The sequence below is a fragment of the Megalops cyprinoides genome, chromosome 8 (genome assembly GCF_013368585.1).
Source record: "Megalops cyprinoides isolate fMegCyp1 chromosome 8, fMegCyp1.pri, whole genome shotgun sequence".
NCBI classification, from domain to species: Eukaryota; Metazoa; Chordata; class Actinopteri; order Elopiformes; family Megalopidae; genus Megalops; species Megalops cyprinoides.
The window spans coordinates 28,350,140-28,372,669 of record NC_050590.1 but is presented as its reverse complement, the minus strand read 5'-3'; the positions used below and the strand labels follow the sequence as shown (position 1 = coordinate 28,372,669).

At 41.2% G+C, this 22,530-nt stretch overlaps 2 protein-coding genes across 2 annotated transcripts; both read right to left on the bottom strand.

Moving 5' to 3' along the window:
* Window positions 1-4,596: 4,596 nt before the first annotated feature.
* LOC118781649 lies at window positions 4,597-5,863 on the bottom strand. The gene is made up of 2 exons (XM_036534657.1): window positions 5,776-5,863; window positions 4,597-5,285 (listed from the first exon to the last, which is right to left on the bottom strand). The coding sequence occupies exons 1-2, from the start codon at window positions 5,861-5,863 to the stop codon at window positions 4,597-4,599; spliced, it is 777 nt and encodes a 258-aa protein (XP_036390550.1).
* Window positions 5,864-16,426: 10,563 nt separating this feature from the next.
* LOC118782072 (eukaryotic translation initiation factor 4 gamma 2-like) lies at window positions 16,427-21,789 on the bottom strand. Its single transcript, XM_036535316.1, has 14 exons — window positions 21,601-21,789; window positions 21,343-21,453; window positions 21,043-21,225; window positions 20,742-20,880; window positions 20,467-20,633; window positions 20,180-20,293; window positions 19,880-20,008; window positions 19,673-19,777; window positions 19,335-19,550; window positions 18,880-19,138; window positions 18,374-18,578; window positions 17,967-18,175; window positions 17,733-17,854; window positions 16,427-17,390 (listed from the first exon to the last, which is right to left on the bottom strand). The coding sequence occupies exons 1-14, from the start codon at window positions 21,682-21,684 to the stop codon at window positions 17,325-17,327; spliced, it is 2,109 nt and encodes a 702-aa protein (XP_036391209.1). The 5' UTR covers window positions 21,685-21,789; the 3' UTR covers window positions 16,427-17,324.
* Window positions 21,790-22,530: the final 741 nt, after the last annotated feature.

The window sequence follows — 22,530 nt, the reverse complement described above, 5'->3', positions numbered from 1 at the left end:
GCCCTTCTAATCATCCAATCAAATCCATTTTTAGGATTTTATACCTCAAGCTGGGCCCTCACTACTATTCAACCAAACCAAGACCACTCAGGTCATCACAACCCCAAATTATGACCCATAACACTTTCACTTCTGTTCTGTATTTTATTGTCATTTTCATTTTATTTTCAAAGCAAAATTCAGTCCACAAGTACACATGCAGTGGCTATGACAGCAAGCCTTACACATATAGTCATTGCTTTGTGAAAATCTCAATTGTAAAAATGCACTATAATAAATAAAATTTGATCGATTGATCAATTGATCAATTGATTGTAGTGCAACCCTTAACTAAGTACACATTATTCATACCAAAAGGCAAATAAAAACTAAGGCAGGGAGAAAGTAGTTCTGTTTGATGGGGGCTTGCATACAGTCAAAACATGACGATCTAACTCAAATCAGACACACACATACACACACACATGGGCGTCAGTTTGTTTTGAAAAGTGCTGGGGACAACAACGGCTTTGACGTGTTCATACCTTTTTAAAATGGGGTGGGGATGAAATAGGCCATGACAAAAAGTGGTGAGGACATGTCAACAGTGTCCCCAGTGTCCCCAGCGTAAATGATGGCTATGCACACACACACACACACACACACACACAAACATTACAACTTTTTTAGCAACTAAAAAATAAGTAAATAACCATAAATAAATGGCTAAATAAATTACTAAACATACTTGAACTCTATAACTTTCTTATTTCATGTATTATCTGATTTATGTATTCATCTGAATGAAATATTTTGTGGGCAGAAATATTGCATAACTGTTTGTGTTATTCCTGCAGGAAGGGTGCATCCTCTAATCTCCAGCTTCCAGAATTTACCTTCACCTTCCAGAATTATTTGGTAGTCCCCCATTTCCAAATTCCCCATTCATTTATTTTTGGAGCATTAACATTTGCCAGTAGAAAATCTCTATAATGTCAATGATGTCTTTAAATGAGATGCCAGTTTTACTTGCATAGTATTTCAGCTCCTTCATTCCTTTTCAGCTCCTTCATTCCTTAGCCCCCACCATGGAGTGGATGTCTCCCTTTTATCTTGTGTTTATTTCTTTATTTTTTTAATTAAAAGTTTAGCATCCACATCCCTTGTCCTTGTTGGCTGATTAACCACTTTGATTAACCACATGTCATGAAGTCAATGTTGGAATGGTCCTTGATAAAGAATCCCAAGGCATTGCTGACCTCATAGCATTCAGTGAAAGGCAGCATTCTGCTTACATGGCCATGTGCACTGATGTGTTTTGTGACCCACCTATTTTGTTGCAAATTTGTTAACATTTGACAAAAATGAGAGGGCCATACCATGCTTTAGCATGACAGTGAAAGCAGCGTTCAGTTAAATAATTGTTAACAAGCACAGGTGCAGGAATCAACTCCTCATGTGCTCCCATTCTCCTTATCTTTCTGTTGTTGAATCTCATGTGCTTATGACACATGCCTTCCCAGTGACTGTGAACAATGTATTCTCAAAAATGATAAAAACTCCAGAAAGAAAGCTCAAGGCTGAGCAACAGATAGAAACCCGTAGAGTACGCAACATTATTATCAATAGGTTCTTTGCCTCAGAGAGAGCAGTGTGTACTAGATTCTCATATCCCAGGTTTATTTGTTCTTAGTTCTCAAGGAAACTAGACATTGAATCGTTTGATAGGCTGATAAAGTGAAGGCTTACTCATCCTAGCTGGACTGGCCGATCCAAGTTTTTTTTTTTTTACACAGGATGAAAAGACTCTTTTCCCATAAGCTTTAACCTTTGACATGATTAATACTTTACGGTCACACTTCTGCAAAACCATTTGTGCTATTTTTCTTTCTAACATGCTTTGTTCCTTTTTTCCCAGTTAATTTTGGAATCACCAGTAGTACCATATTAAGACTGCTTCCATGTAACCATATTAAGACTGCTTCCATGCTTCCATTGTAAGTCTCATCTCAGCAATTTGCAGGTGCCTCATGACCCTCCAGAGGGTATCACATTGGTGAGATAGTGAACCCTGGCTGACGCCAACCTACCTGGGCTGAATAAAGCCAATTTTGTTTCTATGGGCTCCAAGTCAGTATAAATTGCACAACTCAGACTTGAGCTGGGGTCTGGAGTCAGGCAATGATAAACACACAAGCCACTCAGCTCTAGCCAAACACCCCCATTTTTGCCATCCTCAGAAGAATTGAGAGGCTTACAATATGAAAGTCAATCTTGGACAATAAAGCAACAGTCAAACTTATTTTTTTTTACTCATCTAGGGTGGCTCACTGAGTTCAGCAGCAAAGTAAAATAAAAAAAGATTCAACAAGCACAACCATGGTCTCTTGTTTAAGGGGATACAATTTAAAAGGAAGATATCAAGTAAAGCCAGTAACCAGTAACTACAGAAACCTCAAAGAAGGGGAGAACATATTATGTCCAACTACACATAATGACAAAATCCATTGTTAAGGTTATAAATTTGGACAATTCCAGTTACCACCATCATTAAATGAGAAGCAGGGAAAAATGTTTGTAATTGTAATTGACTGTTGCCAGGAGAGTTAGCACCATCAGGGGTCCCTTGTGACTTAGAAGAAGAAGGCATGATGGCTGAAACATTATTACTGTATTACAGAGAGGAGAAAGCATGTGAGAAGGTAACAGGATAGGAGACTTTTTACTTTCATGGGCATACCTGGATGTAGTATACATACAGTAGCATACAAGAATTTGAAATGTATTCAGATAGTATGTTGTGAGCTTATTTTACATTATTACATTATTTTTATCTTACATTTTACATTATTGTCATTTAGCAGCCACTCTTATCCAGCTTGCATCAACTTACATCAATTACAGTATTTTACAATGTTATCCATTTTACTGAGGCAATTGTGGGTTAAGTACCTTGCCCAAGGGTAGAGCAGCAGTTATTTGATAGAATATACCATTTTGCAACTCTTATAGGACAGACAGGCATCTGAAAATGGTGATAGTAGCGTATCTTTGTGTGCCTAATGACAGTGTTCATGACTCCTCATTGCAAAGTTTCCCACAACAGCGCTATATTACAAGTATGGCACTAATGATTAAGTATCTATATGGCTGCATGCCTAACCCTATCGAATGCATTTTTTGTGAGTCATTCTGAATAAGAGCATCTGTCAAATAAATCAATGTAAATGTATATCTAAATACAGAAATGGAGTTACCCATACTGTATCCCTCCCCTTTCAATTTAGTATCCCAGTTTCATTCCTTTTGGTCCTGTTATTTGTTAGAGTATACTGTGGAGGGGGTGCTGATGACTTGGGTTTACCTGTCCCACCAAACAGATTAATAATTTCTTTAAAGTATTTACAGGTGATAGGAAGTAGACAGGGTGTGAAGGTACTTCTGCCCTCCTCTTGAGGTGGTTACTTCATTATTTACACTGCAGTCAGACACATTACATCTCTCAGTCATTTAATGACTAGGTCGGGGAATTAAAAGTATTAGTGTCTTCAGTTATCCAATTAACATATATTGTGTTGAATTGATGGACCTTAATTTGATTTACGATGTAATACTCCATTCCGCTTTGTCCTGATCCATTCCACAAATTACAGCCCTAGTCTTTTATGTGTGTAAAATGAGGCATTGTCCCTTAGAATGAATGAACAGCAATGGCAACCATTAAAACGATAAAATATGCTCTTCATATAACATTGGTGACTGTAAACCTCATGGCTTCCACAGATTAGACTGCATTTCCTTTAAGGACTGCAATAGATAGTTTACTGAAAGAATATTGAGATTGATCGTGGCTGCAGTGAATTTGTGAATGGTACAGCATATTCAGGATTTGTTGTCAAGGGAAACCTGTATATCAGGTTCTGGGATGGTGTTTCTTGTTGCTTCCTGAAATGTTGTAGGGAATGGGCCATTGTTCTGTCAAACTCATAAAGCCAGACATGGCTTTCCTGGCCTTCAGCCATGACCTGGTTAACATGGAGTAACCCAAGAGGGCCAAAAGATGCCACTGTTTCAGTGACTCAAACTGTGCGACTCTCAAGAGACAGAGAATGCCTGACTTGAAATATAACATTACAAGCAGCACTAAAGTGAGTACATTGGCTATAAATGTATAGGGATGAAAAACATCCCTTGAGCAGATAACATTTTTTCTCCCCCCCCCAAACAACCCTGAAAGAGATGCAAAATGCTACAGTTCTGTCACAAAAGCTCACAACATATAACCTGAATTCTTTACAAACTCTTTAATAATATTTAAAAATACAACATAGCATGGCAATTATGTTAAATCACAGGCAACATATATGCTTGGATGTTCACATTCTTGTTCAATACATTGGCATTGTCAGGGGTTTCAAGGTTGTTGGAATGAATTAAAAATGTCAGATTTGCAACGCTAGAAAAAAGGTAGCTATCCTTTACCCATACTCCATGACTAAGTCCTTTAACGGAGGGGATTATGTGGGGTCAAAGCTGAACACAAAGCTTCCCTATAAAGGTGGCTAAAAAGTTCTCTGGTTCTGAAGCATGATGAAATTAAATCATCATAGTAACACTTCAGTTGTCAGGAATTCTGGCAGGTGCTCCAGTACCTCCTGCATACTCTGTCAGGGAATGATCTACTTGTAGAGGTTGAGCCCAAAGGGGATGCTCTTCTGGCTGTCTGCACAGTGCTCTCCTCTGGACTGAGGGTGGCTTGCAGTCCAGGGCTGTTATGTTTGACAGTGTGAACTTGTGTCTTAGGGTTTGTTCCACAGTTGGCATGAGGGCACTGTAAAGCCTCTGCAGGGCTTTGACGTCCTCCAGAGCATCATGAGCTGGATACGAGACGCCCAGGATGGCCTTCACCAGGTTCTCCTGGCGGTAGCTCTGCAAACCACTGCCTCTCAGCAGGTCCCGGGCTAGTGGGAGGGTGTCTAGGAAGCCAGACGTGACCTGCCTAAACTCTGCCCCCAGCTGGAACTCATCCAGGACCCTAGCAAGCACAGGACAGTCGAATCTCTTGATGTTGTGCCCGACAAGCAGGGGACGGACTAGCATGCGCAGGAAGGCGAGGAAAGATGTCAGGGCTTCCTGGTGGGTGGTGGTGGTCACAAGGTGGTGGTGGAGGTACAGACGGCGTCTCCTGACCCTAAACCCAGTGACTGCAGATGCCCCACCCTGCATCCTGCAGCGAGGAACCATGTAGAGATTGAAGCTGTGGCCCCCACTCACCGCTGCCAGCTGGATGATGTCACAGGTTCGCCCTGTTTATAAAATCACTGCAAATTTACCTCTGTTCTCCACAGTCTCCATGCTGACCACTTTCTGCAATAGAAGCCCTCAGCTCTCTTATAGGTGCACATGGGTGTGCCCCAGGTCATCACAGAAAATAATGTTCTAATTCAAGCTGGAGTTGAAATTTGGAATATGAGCCAGCCTAAATTTTGATCATGTCTTCGTTGTCATTGCAGCTTTTTGCAGAAGTACATTTATGATGTCGCAACAAAATCAGACATCCCCATTAAATTCCTACATCTATTCATTTGTCACTCCAACCGTGACACAACCAAAGTCAGAAGATTCCTACAAGGTTGCTGTGATGTGGATCGTTCTGTGAATGCCCTCACCACATACACGTTTACTCAAGAGGCTGAACCAGTGGTGCAATGAAGAACTTAATGCAATTACATGAGCTCATACAAGACTGCATTCATTGTCTGCTACATAATTACTACAATTTGAAAACATCCATACCGAGTCCTGTGGTCTCCAAATCAAAGAACACCAAACTGCAGTCAGTTTCTTGTGAGCCAGAGATGGTGGAGAAAGAGCAGGGATCCATGTATTTTGTCAGGCTGTAAATAAATGAACACATATCACATTTCTCTGTGGTGCAGACAGGACCTCCAAGCTCAGTCCCAAGCTTTTTCCATTCCAGCTGCAACTGCACAGCAAATTACCCAAGGTAACGAGCTGTTAATTGGGCATGAGTCAAACTAATTTAGTGCTGTGCTCTTAAGACATGTAATGTCAGAGACAAATGTGAAGAATGACCTACTAATCAAATGCAAATCTAGTCAAAGAAAACATTCTCGTGAATTTTTGCATTAATTTTCCAAGATGTGTTTTCTTGCAGTTTGCAAGTGAAATTGAATGAGTCAGTGAATTGCTTGACTGACAGGTGCAATTGATGGAGTGATAAATTTTGGACACCTGGTTGCATTAATTGCCAGTGAAATACCTGCATAATGAAAACAAAGACTTGTGAAACAATGACAACAGTGACGGGAAATCAACATTCTTTTAAAATTAGAGAAATCTGGAAGCACAAGAAAGCATGCTTTCAAATGTCTTAAATTCTTAGGAAGTTGCTTGGAAATGAAAACACAATCCAAAAGAGCCTGTCAGGGCTTTAGACTTGCCTATGACTAGGACTTCACACATTTTATTCAAGCTAAACACATGGTATAGAATCCAATCTGGTTGTAAACAAACTCTCAGAGGCATGACCTATACTAAGTCTAGATTAGAATCCCCACAGATGAAGATACAGAATGATTGTTTTTGAGGATGTTCATTTAATTGAAAGCCTTTGTCTAATAGCCTCACTTTGCCCTCAAAAATATAAAATACAACAGAAATTATTTCATTTTTATAGGTGAAAGCAGGTGTAAGAGAATAACAAACAGGCTGTGAGCATTCATCTTTGGCTACAAGTTCAGGAGTGTTAAGTTCCACTTGGCTCAGGCCTGGATCAACAGGGCTGTTGTCATGGATGAGGTCCTGAATGTTCCAAAGACAGACTCCTGTGGTTGCAGACCCAGTAAACTTACCACTAGGCCTAGCCACTCCTCCTCTGCTTGATGAAATGCACTAATGCTGTCTCGTGCGGACATCCTGAGGGATGCATGTATAGGTAAACGTTATGTTTGACACACTTTCACATTTGCTCCCCCAGGAAAGAGGCAGTAAGCTTGAATCTTGCCCTTTTATAAATTTTGGAGTGCTGTGAGCGTTGACCATCTTTCTTTTATGTTAATATTTATTTTGAAGGTGCCCAAATCCACAATGACTTTTTCTTACATGTTACATGTAATCTCTTACAGATATACACAGTATATGCTGGAAGTTTAGATGAGTACCTTGCTCAAGGGTACAAAGCAGTGTCAAGGAAGGTGTCTACAAGTGAGGTTCCTTATTTGCAGTGACCAATCTGAGGACAGATCAAGAAAAATAGGAGTATGGCAGTAGGAGTGGCCTGGAGATAAAGGGTAAGAGTGGAGAGAACAACTGGCTGTTCAGCGAAATGAATCAAAAATCATATTAAAATATCACTCAAAATATCAGTTTTTAGGTTGTAATTGATTTGTTTGTAAAAATGCAAATACTTTTCTATATTTGATGTTTGTGTTCTGCTTGTTTTTGCAAATATTCTTAGTTCTTTTGTTTGTTCTGGGCAAAATGTAGATGGTACTTTACATAAATGAACCTTGTAAGGCCTGTTTACTTGCCCTATATTTGCTATGTCTAAACACCATTTTCAAATATTTATTAACTTTTGACACAAAAATTGTAACATAGTACAACAGGTACTACTGGAAATGCATATGAAGAAGCAAATGTGAAGGGAATAGTTTCTCAGGGAATATCTCTAGATATTTGCAAATTGGCTATGTCATTCTAACCAATAAACCATTAAACCATTTTTCCTTATGTGACTGTCTGACTCCAACAAAAGTTAATCACATCTGTATAAAATTCTGAATTTGGTAAGACAAACTATTCCAGACATGATGGCAAATCATGACAAATCAATATATACTGGACATAACTGCACACAACACAAGACAGGTATCCATAAAAATGTGGCTTATAAAGACAAAGAAGATGACCACCTGACCATAATGTGTTAAAATTCAGACAAAACCAAGGCAGCAGGACCTGTCCTACTTAGACAGTGAACCTTGAATAATGCATCCTGATTTGAAGGGTTGTGTTTCACACCCTGCTTCCTGAGATAAAGTCAATCACACTGGAGTTCTGCCCTGAGGGATATGATGGCATCAGACTGAGTGGAATGCACATGAGACTTGCAAGAGACACCACGTCATTTTATCGGGAAGAGCTGATATTGAGAAAAACATTGTTCATGTCAAAAAGTGAACTGGAGCAGTTGGTTATAATGGGAGGCTAATGTATGTCTTCTCCCACTTGAGACTGAGGTGTTGGTAAGAGGTTTGCAGAGCACATTATCTCCACAGTGGAATAAGGTGGTGTAATTATAACAGGCAGCAGCCTCTACCACAGTAATCACCTGAGCCCTGTTCAGGTTTCTCCCAGTGACCTGCTGGGTAGAGTTCCCCTCCCTTTGAGAAGGTGTCACGTTACCCATGAATGATTCATCCCTGCTGTTTACGAGAGATTCAGCCCCCAGTTGCTCAGAGCAGTGAGCACAGGGGCCAGGGACTGGATAGGAATCAGTCGTCTTTGGCAAGGATGTCGCTGAAGGCAACCTCCCATGGGGACCTTCAGATGTCGTCTGGGAAGACCCCGGCACTGGATGGGAGTATGTCCAAGTCATTCTCGATCAGCAGCAGCAGCAATGTGAACGGCAGGTTCCCACATGGCAACGATGGCACAGAGGAGATACAGGAGCTTTCCCGGGTGTCTCGACCGTGTCGCAGGCCAGTGCGTGCGGTCCGGCCCGTCAGCGCCCTCAGCCCCACTGCCTCCTTCCTGCAGATCAACCGCCTGCAGGGGGAGCTAGTGAGGAAGAGGAAGGTAAGATCAATACCTCAGCCTTGAGTCACTACTGCTCTTTAGGGGCTTTACTTGAGATAGGAGGTAGTATGATAAGTTAGTTTGCATTTTTTTGCAACTGCATGACCTGTGCAGTTAGCATTGAATGTTGATGGAAAAGGTCAGCCCATACGTTTGAGAGCTACCAGAGTTGTGGTTCTATTAGCAGCTCCCATCCTCAATTCCTTCCCTGCCTTGCTTGCCTTGCCTTTACTCATCATTGCCTAATCTTAGCTAGATGTACAGTACCAGTCAAAAGTTTGGGCACACCTGATTAAGATAATGGGAAACATGCATTCAAAGACATTTTTATCTAAAGACTTATGCTTAAATGCTTGACATTGGTTTCTTAGACAAATATAAATTGTGAAGTTGATGCTTATGTATGAATTTCTTTCCAGAAAATGTAAATCTAAAATATAAGATAGTTTTGATTTTTTTATAACACTTTTTTGATCACTTGCATGATTCCATTTGTGTTATTTCATAGTTTTGATGTCTTCAGTATTATTCTAAAATGTGGAAATAGTCAAAATAAAGAAAGAAAAATGTGTCCAAAATTTTTACTGGTACTGTAGATAACCCTGGTCTCCCAGACTCTGAACTAAAGGCTCAGGTATTTTCTGGTTCTTTTTGAAAGCAAATTGTAACTTTATTATTTTCATGAATTGAGTCAAAATGAGCTGGCATTCAGTAACCCATTAGTTAGGGAGACACAGACAATGCACAGGATCACGCTTAGAGTCACCAAATTCAATGTATCCTTATTGTCCAGTAGCACTGCACTTCTCTGCATCTAAAAATATTAGTGCTTTTCCTAAACGCTGGTGATCCGTACCACTCATTATTCAGAATGTATCCATACACACAATTAGGGGTCAAGTGAAGGAAAATGCACACTCTTTCAGGAATGTGAGGACTTGAAACAAGAGAACAAGTATTTGTCCAACGAGATTCACATGGAGAGGATAATGATGAGGACAGAGAGCGAACTAACCATGAGAAACCTGAGGAATCTCAACCAGGAGCTCCAAGCACAGGTCAAAGAGGTATGCGGCACCTGTGGGTTTGGAAACAGTTCTGAGAAAAAGCCTTTCACATACAGACAGTTCTAAGATGAAGCCTCTTATAGGCACTACTTAATTGGGGCTTTAGCCTCCACTCAAAATTCCCTTTTAAGTCACTGTCCCATGATTTTTAACATCTGTTATGTTCATCCCTGTTTTCATAGACATTTAAAAATCAGTTTTGTGGATTCATTTAATTTGCAAAGTGGAAAAAAAATCTGTGATCCAGTAGTTGTATGTTTGTCTCATATAACGACCACTCCCATTTCTGTTAAAAGCATGAATATGTAACAAGAAGACCTTGTGTACTATCGTCACCTGCACACTAGAGGGCAGTGCTGAACATAAGTAACCTTGCTTTGTGACCTCTTGAATCAGCCAGATGCCCTCACAGTAGGATCTCAGTGCTGCCTGGATTAAACCCAGAGGTTACAGCCAAGAACAGTGTCACTGTGTAATAAGTTGTGTTCTGCTGGTGCGAGGTCACTGGACAATTTAAGGTGGCTACACTCCATTCATGCAAGATGAGCTGCAGGGTGAAACATTAGTGATTTGGTGAATGTACATCTTGTTTCAGCTGGAAAGTTATTAATTCATTTTTATGTTCGGAGAGTTAGAATGCATGGATCCATTCTCACGGGGGCTGCTGTGGAATAGGAGTGCTGTACAGTCAGGCAGGGTGTGCGTAGACCTGCCTGTGTGTCTCTGCCCATGGTGAACTCACTGAGGTCTGTGCCATTCAATGGCCTTCTTGAGGAAACTGTGGAACATCTGCAGCAAAGCACCTTATAGAGGGGAGGGACAACATCATGTAAAACAACAATGCAGATTCTGGGATCTGTTACATTGTGAGACACAGTACATAGACAGGGGTCGCCAGGGGTGAAGCAGGGATTTAGTTAGCAATTAGTAAGTGTACAACTATATGACTCATAGCTCCAGAATTCTACTGTGCAAAAACTGGAAATGCTTGTAGGTGTTAAGCCAAATGTGTCATTAGCCCTCCGAAATGCAACGGTGTAGTAAAGTCTGAAGTAAAAAAGTTGTGGATTCAGTTATGAGTTTTGTTGGCTTTGTTGTGACCCCACCATGACCCCTTCCCCCAGCTGAAACAGAAGCTCCACCTGAGCCAGCAGAGGGCCACGCTGTGCTCGCGAGCAGCAGAGGAGGCTGATGTGTCCCGGAGTGAGGCGGAAAAGGGCCGGGCACTGGCCGAGGCTCGCGCTCTTGACAGCAGGCAGGAGAAGGAGCTGGTGCTCGGGGAGAGGGCCCGACTGAATGAAGAGTTTCAGCAGCTGAAGAACAGGGTACATGCTGTGCCACACAGGGACTAATGGGACAGACTACAGATCTTTGGTCTTGTACAGCACTGAATGTCTTATATGGTACAGTATGGAATGTACAATAGCCCATAACTGTGAGGCTTTCTACAGCATATCTCTGATGGAACACAGTGCTGACACAAAACTCTGGCCGGGAGTGAACCATTAGTCTCTGAAAAACGGGTTGTTCATGTCAGACTCCAATCAGACAGTTCAATCTATCCTGCCCCTCTGCCTGCTCTGCTTAACAGCTGTGTTTACTCCTTCACTGTGTTTGATATGGTCTTAATCAGCAGCAGGTATACAAAAGCACAGCAAGGTTCCTGTACATTGAAGATTCCATAGCCTTTTTTGATGGCAGCTGTTTCGCAGAATTTCATGTAGTTTCCTTAAATCACCTTAAATATTTGCCAGGCATTTTTTGTCTTCCACAGCATTCCGATGTTCAGCTGCTCCTTGCCAAAACAGAAAAGAATTATTTTGAGACAAAACTGAAGCTGGACAGGATCTCAACAGAGAGACAGGCTCTGCTAGAGGAAAACTGCAACTTGGAGACAGAGAGAAATGAACTAAGGAAAAACCTGAAGCAACTGACAGAGGAGAATGCAAAACTCAAGGAGAAGTGAGTTTCATTTATTTTTGTTAAAAACAACAATCATACATTTGTCATGTACTTGAAAGAGGAAGTAATATAAAACTACTATACACTTAGTGATGGTATTAAAAACCTAATTGGCTTCAGAAATGTATTTGTCTCTAAAATCTTGAAATTGCCCTAGTCCCTGATGTTACATTCTATGAAATGGAAAGGTAGTAACACCCTGCATGTAATATTGCACTAAGGACCTTTTGACCATATGCAATATGCACTCTACTCAAACTGCCATTTATTTTCCACATCATTGTGAAGTCATGTGAATGCAGATGTGTTATGCAGAAGTACAGTGGACGTATAGCAATCACAACAGCCACTGAAAAATAAACCTCCTACTTTTCAGATCACACAGTCCCAGTGATGGGTAAAAATGTACTGAAAATGTACTCTGTTAGATAGAAAATACAGTATTTCAAAACAGTACAAAATGCACAGCCTTCAGCAGTTTTCCATAGAGGTGAAATCTGTGATTTCTTTTATATAGCTACATGCAGCATTCATCAGTAGGTGCATTCTGGTACAGTGAGTCAATTACAGCAGAGGCATAAGGACATAAATGATGATTTGGGTAGTTGGTTTGACAGCTCCTCACATTCTGGAGGAATTACCATGATAGAGCAGATGCTTGGCAACAGTCCCACTTCATCTTGCCCTTATTAGAAGGGTAAAGTACACTGGGAAAATGAAGAGTTGATTAAATCGGCAAGATTAACTGAACATTCAGCGCTTCCTCCCTGGCTGTTAAGTCATTTAGCACTTTGCTGTGATTAATTAATTCCATCACTAATGTGTCTACAGTCAGATTAAGCCAAAGCTCAAATAATTGAGGCTCCACTAATGATTCCCTGTAGTCTCCTGAAATGTACTGGAAAGTGTTTCTCTATAAATATAAGGAGGAATGGAGTTTCCTGTTATCAAAACTAGTATAAAGCTATATAAGGGTACGATTGTTGCTATATTGCATCTTACATTAATAAAAACATGAATGTACCACCATGAATGTACACTAGGCGTCTCCCTTATGGATGGACCACCACAAGCTGTGGTTGTTTCACAGATGACACTCTTTTAGAAAAGGAGGATTGCTGGGATCAGTGTGCGAGACTAGATAAAGGCCGAGCTATGCTGTGTGGGTTGAAACAGCTTCACTGAAACCCCATCCACTGCATACAAAATCAGTGCTGCACATGTTGAAAGTATGCAATGGTCAGTGGTCAAAGAAAAGGAGGGCATGTGTTCAATACACATATGGTGTGATGTAGAACAGTGCCAGCTCACACAGTGAGGAGAACACAGGCCCTGTTCTCCACCTTGAGCTTGTGCGGCTATGTGCTGCCACCCTGCAGGGAGGCCCACGCCCGCCGCAGGGCACAGACGGCAGAGGAGCAGCGTGACAGCGCCACTGTGGCGCAGCAGGACGCAGAGCGTGAGCGGAGGCTAGCAGAGCAGGAGAGGCAAGAGAGGGTCCGTGAGTGCCTGGACTGGAGGGAGAAGCACCAGGCCCTGGCTGACATCTTCAGAGCCCAGGAAGACCTCAAGTCTCAGAGGCAGAACAAAGCTGTAAGTCCCTACAGGTGCTGTCCTTCCACTCTCCTAGGGCACTGAGCATACTATCAGGGTATCTGATGAACCACACTCCAGAACAATCCAGAATGATTGGAAACATCAGCAATACCAGCATATAATTCAGGTGGTATTTTACCTTATAAATATACAAAGGGTTCTAGTTGTATCAGGTTTGTTATGATTGTAATCTGCTTTTGTAGCTGCCTTTTTGTTTTGTTCAAACCTGGTCTGCAGTGACACACCATGTGATTTTGCAACAGAATCACCTGGCTGAGCACTCCAATGTCATCCCTAACAGTGTCCTATGTGATGCCTCCTGATAGTGTCAGGCCAACATCAAAAGCTACTTCCTGTGCATGACTGAGAGTGACCAGAGGGTGAAGATCCTGAAGAACCAAGATGGGACCCCCAGGAACTTTACGGTAAGAATTTCGAGGTGCCATATTTGACAGTGCACATCTGTGTGGAACAGGTATGCAGCCATCTCCTGCTGCTTAGTCTACTGTTCTCCATGCCCCCACCCTCTGACTGCCTGCCCATGCAAGACAATGGAAACTTCTGACCCCCGCCAGCTCTCTGTGAATACGCTCTTCACTGTTAAAAGTGTGTATAATTATTATTCTGTCAGTAATGTTGTGCAGAACTTGGGACTTTAAATGGAATTTAAACAGAAAGTCAAGATTTGTATTCATGGATGCAAAATTGCCATTGTGCCCATGAATATAAGCTTTAAAGGGGATCTCCAGTGAAAAGAAAACATAAATTGATTACATAATGTGGTTGCACTGAACTGTCATCTGGATGGGCATAGCTCAGGAACCGAGCATGCTGTAAACCATTCAGATCATTAAGGACATTTTCTCAGTTAAAAAATACCCAGTTCATTGTGAAACACTTTCCTTTACAAAATATAGAAACCGTAGTGTTTAGAGTGAGTTAGAAAAAACTCAAAATGAATAGGCTTTTCACTGGTAGTTGGTAATGCAGAGCAGATTACTGATGTTTCTGTCTCTTGGTCCTTAGGAAGGAGACCCGGTCTACATTTCCACACCTGATTCTGGAAGCGAGGACACAGGCAGGAACTCAGACAGGTAACAATAATGGGAGATTAAAGTGTATGGGATGGCAAGCCCCTAATTATGCTGATGGTCCTGACATATTCTTCTATCTAATGCAAGTGGACATGACTGATACTAATGTTCTTGTTAATGGAGAAATGGGTAAAAGGTGATCTCTTCCATTTCAAAATAATTTCATATTCGGAGTACATTGAGATTACAAACTTGAAAGCCCTTTTCTAATTTCTTTTTGATGTGGATTAATGGTCTGACCTCTTTGATCCCCTTTGTCCCCATATATTCTAAGACTGAAATGACCTGGCAAAATGAAATATATTCTCTGATGATAGAGAAATGAGATTAACTACTCATTTTCTTTAAGTCATGCCCCGACAATCCTTCCTAGAAATGAAAATTCATAAACATTAATCTCCATGGTAACCTCAATGGACAGGAATTTTATGAGTCCTTAAGCTTTTTTTCCATCCAATCCTACCATGTTTTCTGAAGAAAAAGCATTTTTACAACTCATAGAAACAGCAGTTTGCTAATTGAAGGACTGCATGTTTGGTAGGTTTATTCTGTGTGTAAAATGTGCCTTTACAGCTGTAGATACTTGTGCATAGCCCATTTCAGGATATATCGCAGGATATAGTGAATTGCTCATTACATTGTATTGACATGTGACCCCATTTGTTTAGAACCATATACCGTGTGGCAGCTCCCAGCACTGGGAAAAGTTCTGGTCCAGCTCACTTCAGCGAGCTGGCTCCTATAGGAGCAGAAACACCTGAAATGGCAGCACCTCGAAGAAGCAGGAAAGTAGTAGAATATTTCTGGCTGCCCACAGATGACGAATGACTGTGCTAAGACATCGTGTGCCCATATAAATCTACAAAGGTCCACCTTTGTCAAAAAATATACCAATGGCTTGAAGTGCATTGATTTTACATTACTGTAAATGACCCTGTTGTGACACATTTAAACCTGCTTTGATTACAGCTTTTCTGTTGTTGGATCCATTAGTACATCTCTATGGTACAATAAAATGTATTACATCATCCAAACGAGATCCAGACACTTCAATGACTAGCCAGACAAAGCCATTTATACCATTATCCATACTTGGCATGACTGTGCCTGCTGAATTGTTGCACTACATCTCCAATTTCACACACCCTCCATGGGTCAGCTGTCAGGGTTTAAATTTTCAGATGGTTAGTACGGGTCATAACCGGACTCACTTCAAAAAGTTTATTAAATGCTTGCAGTTTTTTAAGTTTCATTTTATTTATATTTGGCAAAATATGCAGAAGATAGAAAAACTCAGCTTAAAAGCATAGCATTAAACTCTAAAATCACCAAACACACATTTCTTGAATTTTACTGGGCACTTCATAGCCAATGCCTTTTCCCAATGCTTAATGTTGTAGGATCAACAGCCTAATGCTTATGATGAATGAGTTTGAAATATAGGCCTGCATTTGCCTTCAACATCCCATGTTTGCACACCATGGAGACAAATACTGCACAGGTTTCACTGATCTTTAGCTTTACTTACGTTAAATAGTGGTAGAAGTAAAATTCTCAGCACTAGTATAGCCTTACAAGAACACCTTGTAGAAAGAAATATTTCACAGACACACGAAACAGACTTAATTATGTACTCCATGATTTCATGACTTATGACAAAGCTTCGTGTAGACTTCGGCCTCGATTCAATAAGCTTGTAATGCACTTTGTTCTTAATTTTAAACACCAAAGTATTTTGGTGTTTTTCCAAACATTTGTTTTGGGAAAAAAGTGCATGTTGAACTTGCTTACATGTTATACAGAATTAAGGACAAAGGCATGCAGCAAATCCCCAGAAAGATAAGCCTTATTGAGCAAAGGCGGCAACGTGGAGGAAGGGGACTTGATACCAGTTCAGTTTCTCATGTTAACTTTATTCAGCAAATAAAAATGTAAAAAAAAAAAACAAAAAAAAAAAACTCACTTTGTTACATGTTTTCGTTCGCTCACAGATGTCACGTCAGAACAGGCCAAGTTTAGTCCCTGAACACGGTGTAAGAAATAGGAAATTCAAGTATCACATCATATGAAAGAAACGAGTCATGAGGGGACATAACATGAGCTGAGGAAGGCGGCTTAATTTCAGTTCTCTTACGTTCCACTCATCTACAAGAAGCACTTATAAAGGTCTTAATTTGAAATCTCACAATCAGGTAATTTTGTGCAAGTAGACCGTTTTTTTTTTTTTTTTTTTTAGTTTATTAATGACTTGTGCACTTGCCCAGGCTATTCTAGGTCTTCATTTTAAATGGGACATGAAGAGGATATTTCAAACCCAGCCTATGACAAAAGTCCATTACTAGGAGGTAGAAACATAACTATTAAATGTTACGGCAACAATCCAATGCAACAGTTTAGGATTCATTGTAACAATGAAGGGATCTATGAATATTGCAATGACTCAAGTATTACACAGAGCAAAGTGCGTTTCTACAGTGTTGTGATTTGGCTAACTCAAAAGCATAGGCTACGGCACGGATGGCTTCTCTCAATCCCCTGCCATTAAGCAAAACCTAAAAGTTGCCTCATGCTGGTAATAATTATCTCTAACACAAGACTCTCAAACAGATGGTATGCCATTTTGCTCTTCAGACCCCACGCTAAAATGAGGGAAAAAAAAATACTGGAAATATGCCTCTGCTTAAGAGCGGAATGAATTTTTTCAGTGGTTAGATATGCATGTAACAGGGGAGGGAGATTACAGGGAGAGGAAAGCAGGATCATATCAATATTTTCTCTGCAATATAAGGCTTTGGCTGGTTCCTCAGTCAGCTTCCTCCTCTGACTCCTCCTCCTCAGCAGTTTCCAGCCAGGTTAGCCACTGGTTGACCTAGGAGACAACATATCAAGTCAAACAATACAACAGAGCTTTCCAACAGAATGAATGACTAAAATGTTCATTATTTTGAGTAACTGTTGAATGCATGTATGTGTACGCCAACAGGACACTCTGAACTTTAGACAAGCAATACTTGTGTAAGTTCATGCACATGCACTCATTTACAATAACACACTATTCTTAAATGGTAGCTACCATAGCAGTGTTTGTTGTTTCATGAAAGCCTATTGATAGGGATACCTTTACGAACTGAAAAAAAATTGGTGTGGTATGGATACATATAGAGTCGCTCAAGTTACATGTCTATACTATACAATACAAAAATCGTATTACCTGGAATAATGCTTTTCCCTTTCCAGGAAATTCTTGGGTTATATCTTCTTTCCATGCAAGGAAGGCTTCTTCTTCAATTATCTCCATATCATAAAAGTTGACAAAATAGCGCAGTAACATGCCTAGAAATGACAAAAGGCATTAACCACAAACACTGCATTTTGTCAGGCACATTAAGCTTGCCAGTTAACGCCAAGGACATCCCCACCCTTATAGAACAGGTATTAATCTTACCTTTGGGGAAACCGCTGGCATTGCAGTGAACCTGCAATGCATACAGGGCGCTGACCTGCAGATCCACGTGGTCATGCAGGAATTTTTGCATTACGGGCTTGAAAGCAAGCAGCAACTGTTTCTCCTGGTCCAGCTGATCTTTTGAGGGTGCAGAGAGTTGTTCGTCTCCTTCAGCAATGCACATCTCATGGGAAATGTACTGCAAGAAGCTGTGGAGAAGGTGGGGAAACCATTCAAACATTACGTAGATGCTAACAGTACAACAACGGATAACATACTGGAGGAGCCTAGGGTAAGGGGGTGGATTTTAATAGGTGATTTGTGGCCAATGCACTGACACAATCACCCACAATCACATGATTTTCAAATAGTCTGAGGCATGTGAAGGCCTTCCAACATCCTCTCACCTGGTCATCAGTATGTTGACGAAGCCCTTGTCGGTATGGAGCTTGGGTGAAATATTGTCTTTGATCCACTTGTAGATGGCTTGAGGAGAAGGGTCTGCTTTGATCTGCTTCAGTAGCTCCTTCTCCAGTTTAAGAAGTGGGAACAAAAAACTCAGCCCTTTGCCTTCAAGAATCTCTAACATGCGGTCCTTATTCTGGTCAATCTCTGCAGGGGAGGAGGAATGTTGAGATTTAAGTGTCCGAAAATAAGAGAATAACGAGACAGTTAATCTTCATGTAACGAGCTGCATGACTATCCATCATAATCTGAATGAAGTTTTCCAAACTGAGGAGTGTTTACCACAGTTACAATAGGAGCAGAAACAGTGTTACAGGGCTGGACAGAATGAGGTCTGATGCAACCATTAACATCCATAGCTTCCCTACCAAACATTAAAGATGTAATATACACATACTTGGAGCTCAAGACAAGTTTGCTGGCAGCAAAACTAAAGGCTTCAACATACCAGGCAACATCTTCTGCATGTTGACTTTACTCTGCTGGAAAAGATCAGTCAACCACTCGCGACCCCTCAACTTCGCTGTCTGCTGAAGACAGAGCAGAAAGAGGGGAAAATGGGTGCCATTTTCCAGAGGATGAGCCAACTCCGCTATGCCGATGAGCTCAGCAATGACCGCCCGCGCTGCAAACTGGGCCAAATAGGACTTCACCAGAGGGATGTCCACCTCCATCTTAGGACACTGGTCCAGAACATTAAGGAAAGCCTATAAAACAAAAAAGTATCAAAGATCATTACACGATTAAGTCAAGTCAACAAAAGCTAATTTCTGATTAACAAAATGTAGAGTGACATGGGATTAGGTACAGGAAATGGAACAGATTTTTGGACAGAGGCTGCAGAGTGCTGCAATACACAACACTGTAACTAGCTTAGCCTTTCACATTTTGGGCCAAGGTTACCTGCATGAAGTTCTCTCCTGTAATCAGCCCCTCTGTGCGCAGTGTGTGGATCAGGGTGCTGGCATGCTCTTTGTCTTCATCCGAGCGGTCCAGGGAACACACCACAATCTTGCTCAACATCTCAGGCATAAAGTGCTTGGGAGCTTTTATCTCCCTCACGCCATTCACAGCACCATAAATGTTCTTGGTATTCAGGTAATCTGTCACAACAGTCTCCTAAAGAAATGTGGAGACAAAGGTTAAACCAGAGAGAACTTCTGAACTCTAAGAGTATTTAGTAGCATATCTGTAACAGCAGATGTAACAGCAGTTATATAGATAACTAGAATGGAACATACTGTCATCTTGAGCAGCTCCTCCTTGGCAGGTGGTGGTTTCTTGGTTGTCTTTGGTGGCTTCTCCTGGATTGGAGGAGGGTTGGTTTTGAGGCCAAGCTGAGGTGGCTGAACAATGAAGAATTCTTTTTTAGTTTCAAATCTTTCCAGTTTCATTCACTTGCACATACAATGTGTTGGGAAACCCAGGAGGGTGCAGTTGGCCCTTACCTGCCCCAAAGGAGGAGTTTGTGTACGAGGGGGTTGCGCACTTGGAGGAATCATGGTTGGTATCTGTGGCTGCAACTTTGGCACTTGATTCTTACTCATGAGAAAAGACTGAGCCGGCCTCAGACTGATCTGTGAAGTTGAACAGGCATGCTGATAATCAGGTCTTTCAAAGAAAAAAAAAACAAAAAAACACCAAAAGTCTAACCCATCACACTGAGCAAACCAGTCAGGGGTAGAGTGGTAAAGGACAGAACTTCAAAGAGGACTGAAAATGGGCATTTCCTCCTCAGTGGCTTTTACCTCATCAGCGTTGAGCTGGCCTTTCTTAATGAAGCGTGGAGGCATGTCCTTGGTTTGCGTTTGCTGCTGGGATGTATGGCTCTGGCTCTGGCTGTGAAAAAGCTGATTCTGCCCCTGAGGAAAGAGGCTTCAAATCAAGCCTCTAATCAAAGCTGAACCATCCTCACTTGTCTTACCCAGGACAGATCAACCCTTTTCAAATGAATCAACTTGTCACTAAAATGGACTGAATCATAAACTACTAGCAGTGGATAGACTAATGGTGCAGACCAGGACCCCATTCTTACCTGGTTGGACTTCATGAAAGGCTTGCTCCCCATGTCAAACTGAGACTGGGAAAGAGGAACAACATTGTGTCCGCTATGGCCATTGAAAAGTGGGTTTGAGCGGTGACGTCCCATTGTGGGCGAGAATCTATCCTGAATGACTCCTGGCCCAGTGCCAATCCCGCTCACTAAAGGAAAAGGCCATGGTGGGACTTTAGAAATTGTGCGCACATACATTCATCACATTACAGACATGTCCAGACACAAAGGCTGCAAGTTCTGAATGCTGGACATACCAGGCATCTGGCCGAACATATCAGCTAACCCGCCAAGAGTTTCCCTGTCGACTTTTATTCTGGTTGGCATGAAGGGGCTTTCCAGAAAGAAGTCAGTCCTCATTCCTTGGGCCATTTGTGGGATAAAAACACCCAAATCCTGAGGGAAGACAAACATGATCAATATCGACTGTCTATCCATATTTGCTGGAAAGTATATACCTACGGATATCTTGGAAATAATGCTAATAAAAAAAAATCCCAAAACACATGCATGAAGCTTCATGACAGCTTCAAGTCTTTAAATGGAAAATATCCTCACCTTTACTGCATCCTGACGAATCTGGTTAATCGTCTTTGGTCCATTATCGATAAAAGCTTTGCGAGGAACCCAGTTATTCTCTCGCAACTCCACAGTATCCTGCAGCAGAAAACGAATTCTTGCTGGCAGTTCCTTGTTGTTCATTAAGGATCGCATACGGCCAAAGTACTGATCCATCAAAGACTGTAACAGAAGTGTTAAAGTACTATAAATGACCATTCACATATAAAAATATGAACATATTTTAAACAAAGCTTAGAGTCACAGACAAGCTAACTCAAATCCCACCAGATTGCTTACCTTGGCTTTTTCATGATCTAGTCTAGGCCCCACTGTTCTCATTATCTGACAGAGGCACTCCAAATCCTCCCCCATATCCTTAAGTTGGACTCTCTTCTTCTTTTCCAAAAGCTGAAATGAAGAATGACATTACCTTTCCCAAAATAACCCATCTCTTGCACACATGCACTTCTCAGCCAATGGGAGAAAAAAACAGAACAAGCCAAACAATGAGATGGGTTGACACTCAGAAAGTGGGGAAAAAAAGCATGAACATACTGTTTTGATGCACTTATGAAGGATAGATTCATGGATAAGGTCAAGTTTGCCAAGCTCCCCAATGAACTTGATGTTGCCCAGCATCTTGATCTTGGCAATGGCACGCTGCTCCTCTTCCTCAGAGGTAAGAGGGTTGTCATTTTTGTCATAGACTAGAAAGAGATATCAAAAGGGATGATAAGCAACATATACATCACAGAAAAGGTACTTAAAAATAAAGATCTGACAAGACTCACTTTCAACATTTCTGGTACGGTTTTCAAATTCATCTTGAAGCTTAGAAATCAGAAGTCTCCTGAATGTCTGGAAATCAAATAAAGAATGTACTGATCAGACTTCTTAACCAAAAGAATAAAGTTTTAGGCCAAAGAGCTGTAACTGCACAGGTCATTTCAGATGTTAAACAAGGCTAGTTTAAACATATATTCTGTGGTGTGTGTAGTCAAATTTCCCAGAATTCTCTCCACCCAGTGACGACAGATCATTGGGTGGGGGAGCACTAGTTACAGACCTGAAAACCCACTCAAAAACAGGACATGTACCGTGCTCTGCTTCTGTGTTGTTTGGACCTCTGGTGAAGGGCCATCAAAGTTTGGCGCATCCTCTGCCAAGCGCAGACATAACTGAGCATATAGCGAACTATATTTGGGCTCTTCAAGGGCTTTGTCTACAATCTGGTTGGAAAGGAAACATTTAATGTAGTTATCTATGGACAATGACACCAAAGTTGGTGTCAGCTGCAGTTCACTCCTGTAGACTTGAATCAAAACTTTGTTCAGTAAGAAGACAGTCTTGTCAAATTCAAAACAGCTGATAAGTGATGCTAAGGACAATGGATAAATATACTTAAAAAAAAATCACCAAATGATGCCTAATTTCTATGAATGTGGTTACCCTCGATCTATATCCATCACATTTCAAATGAACTAA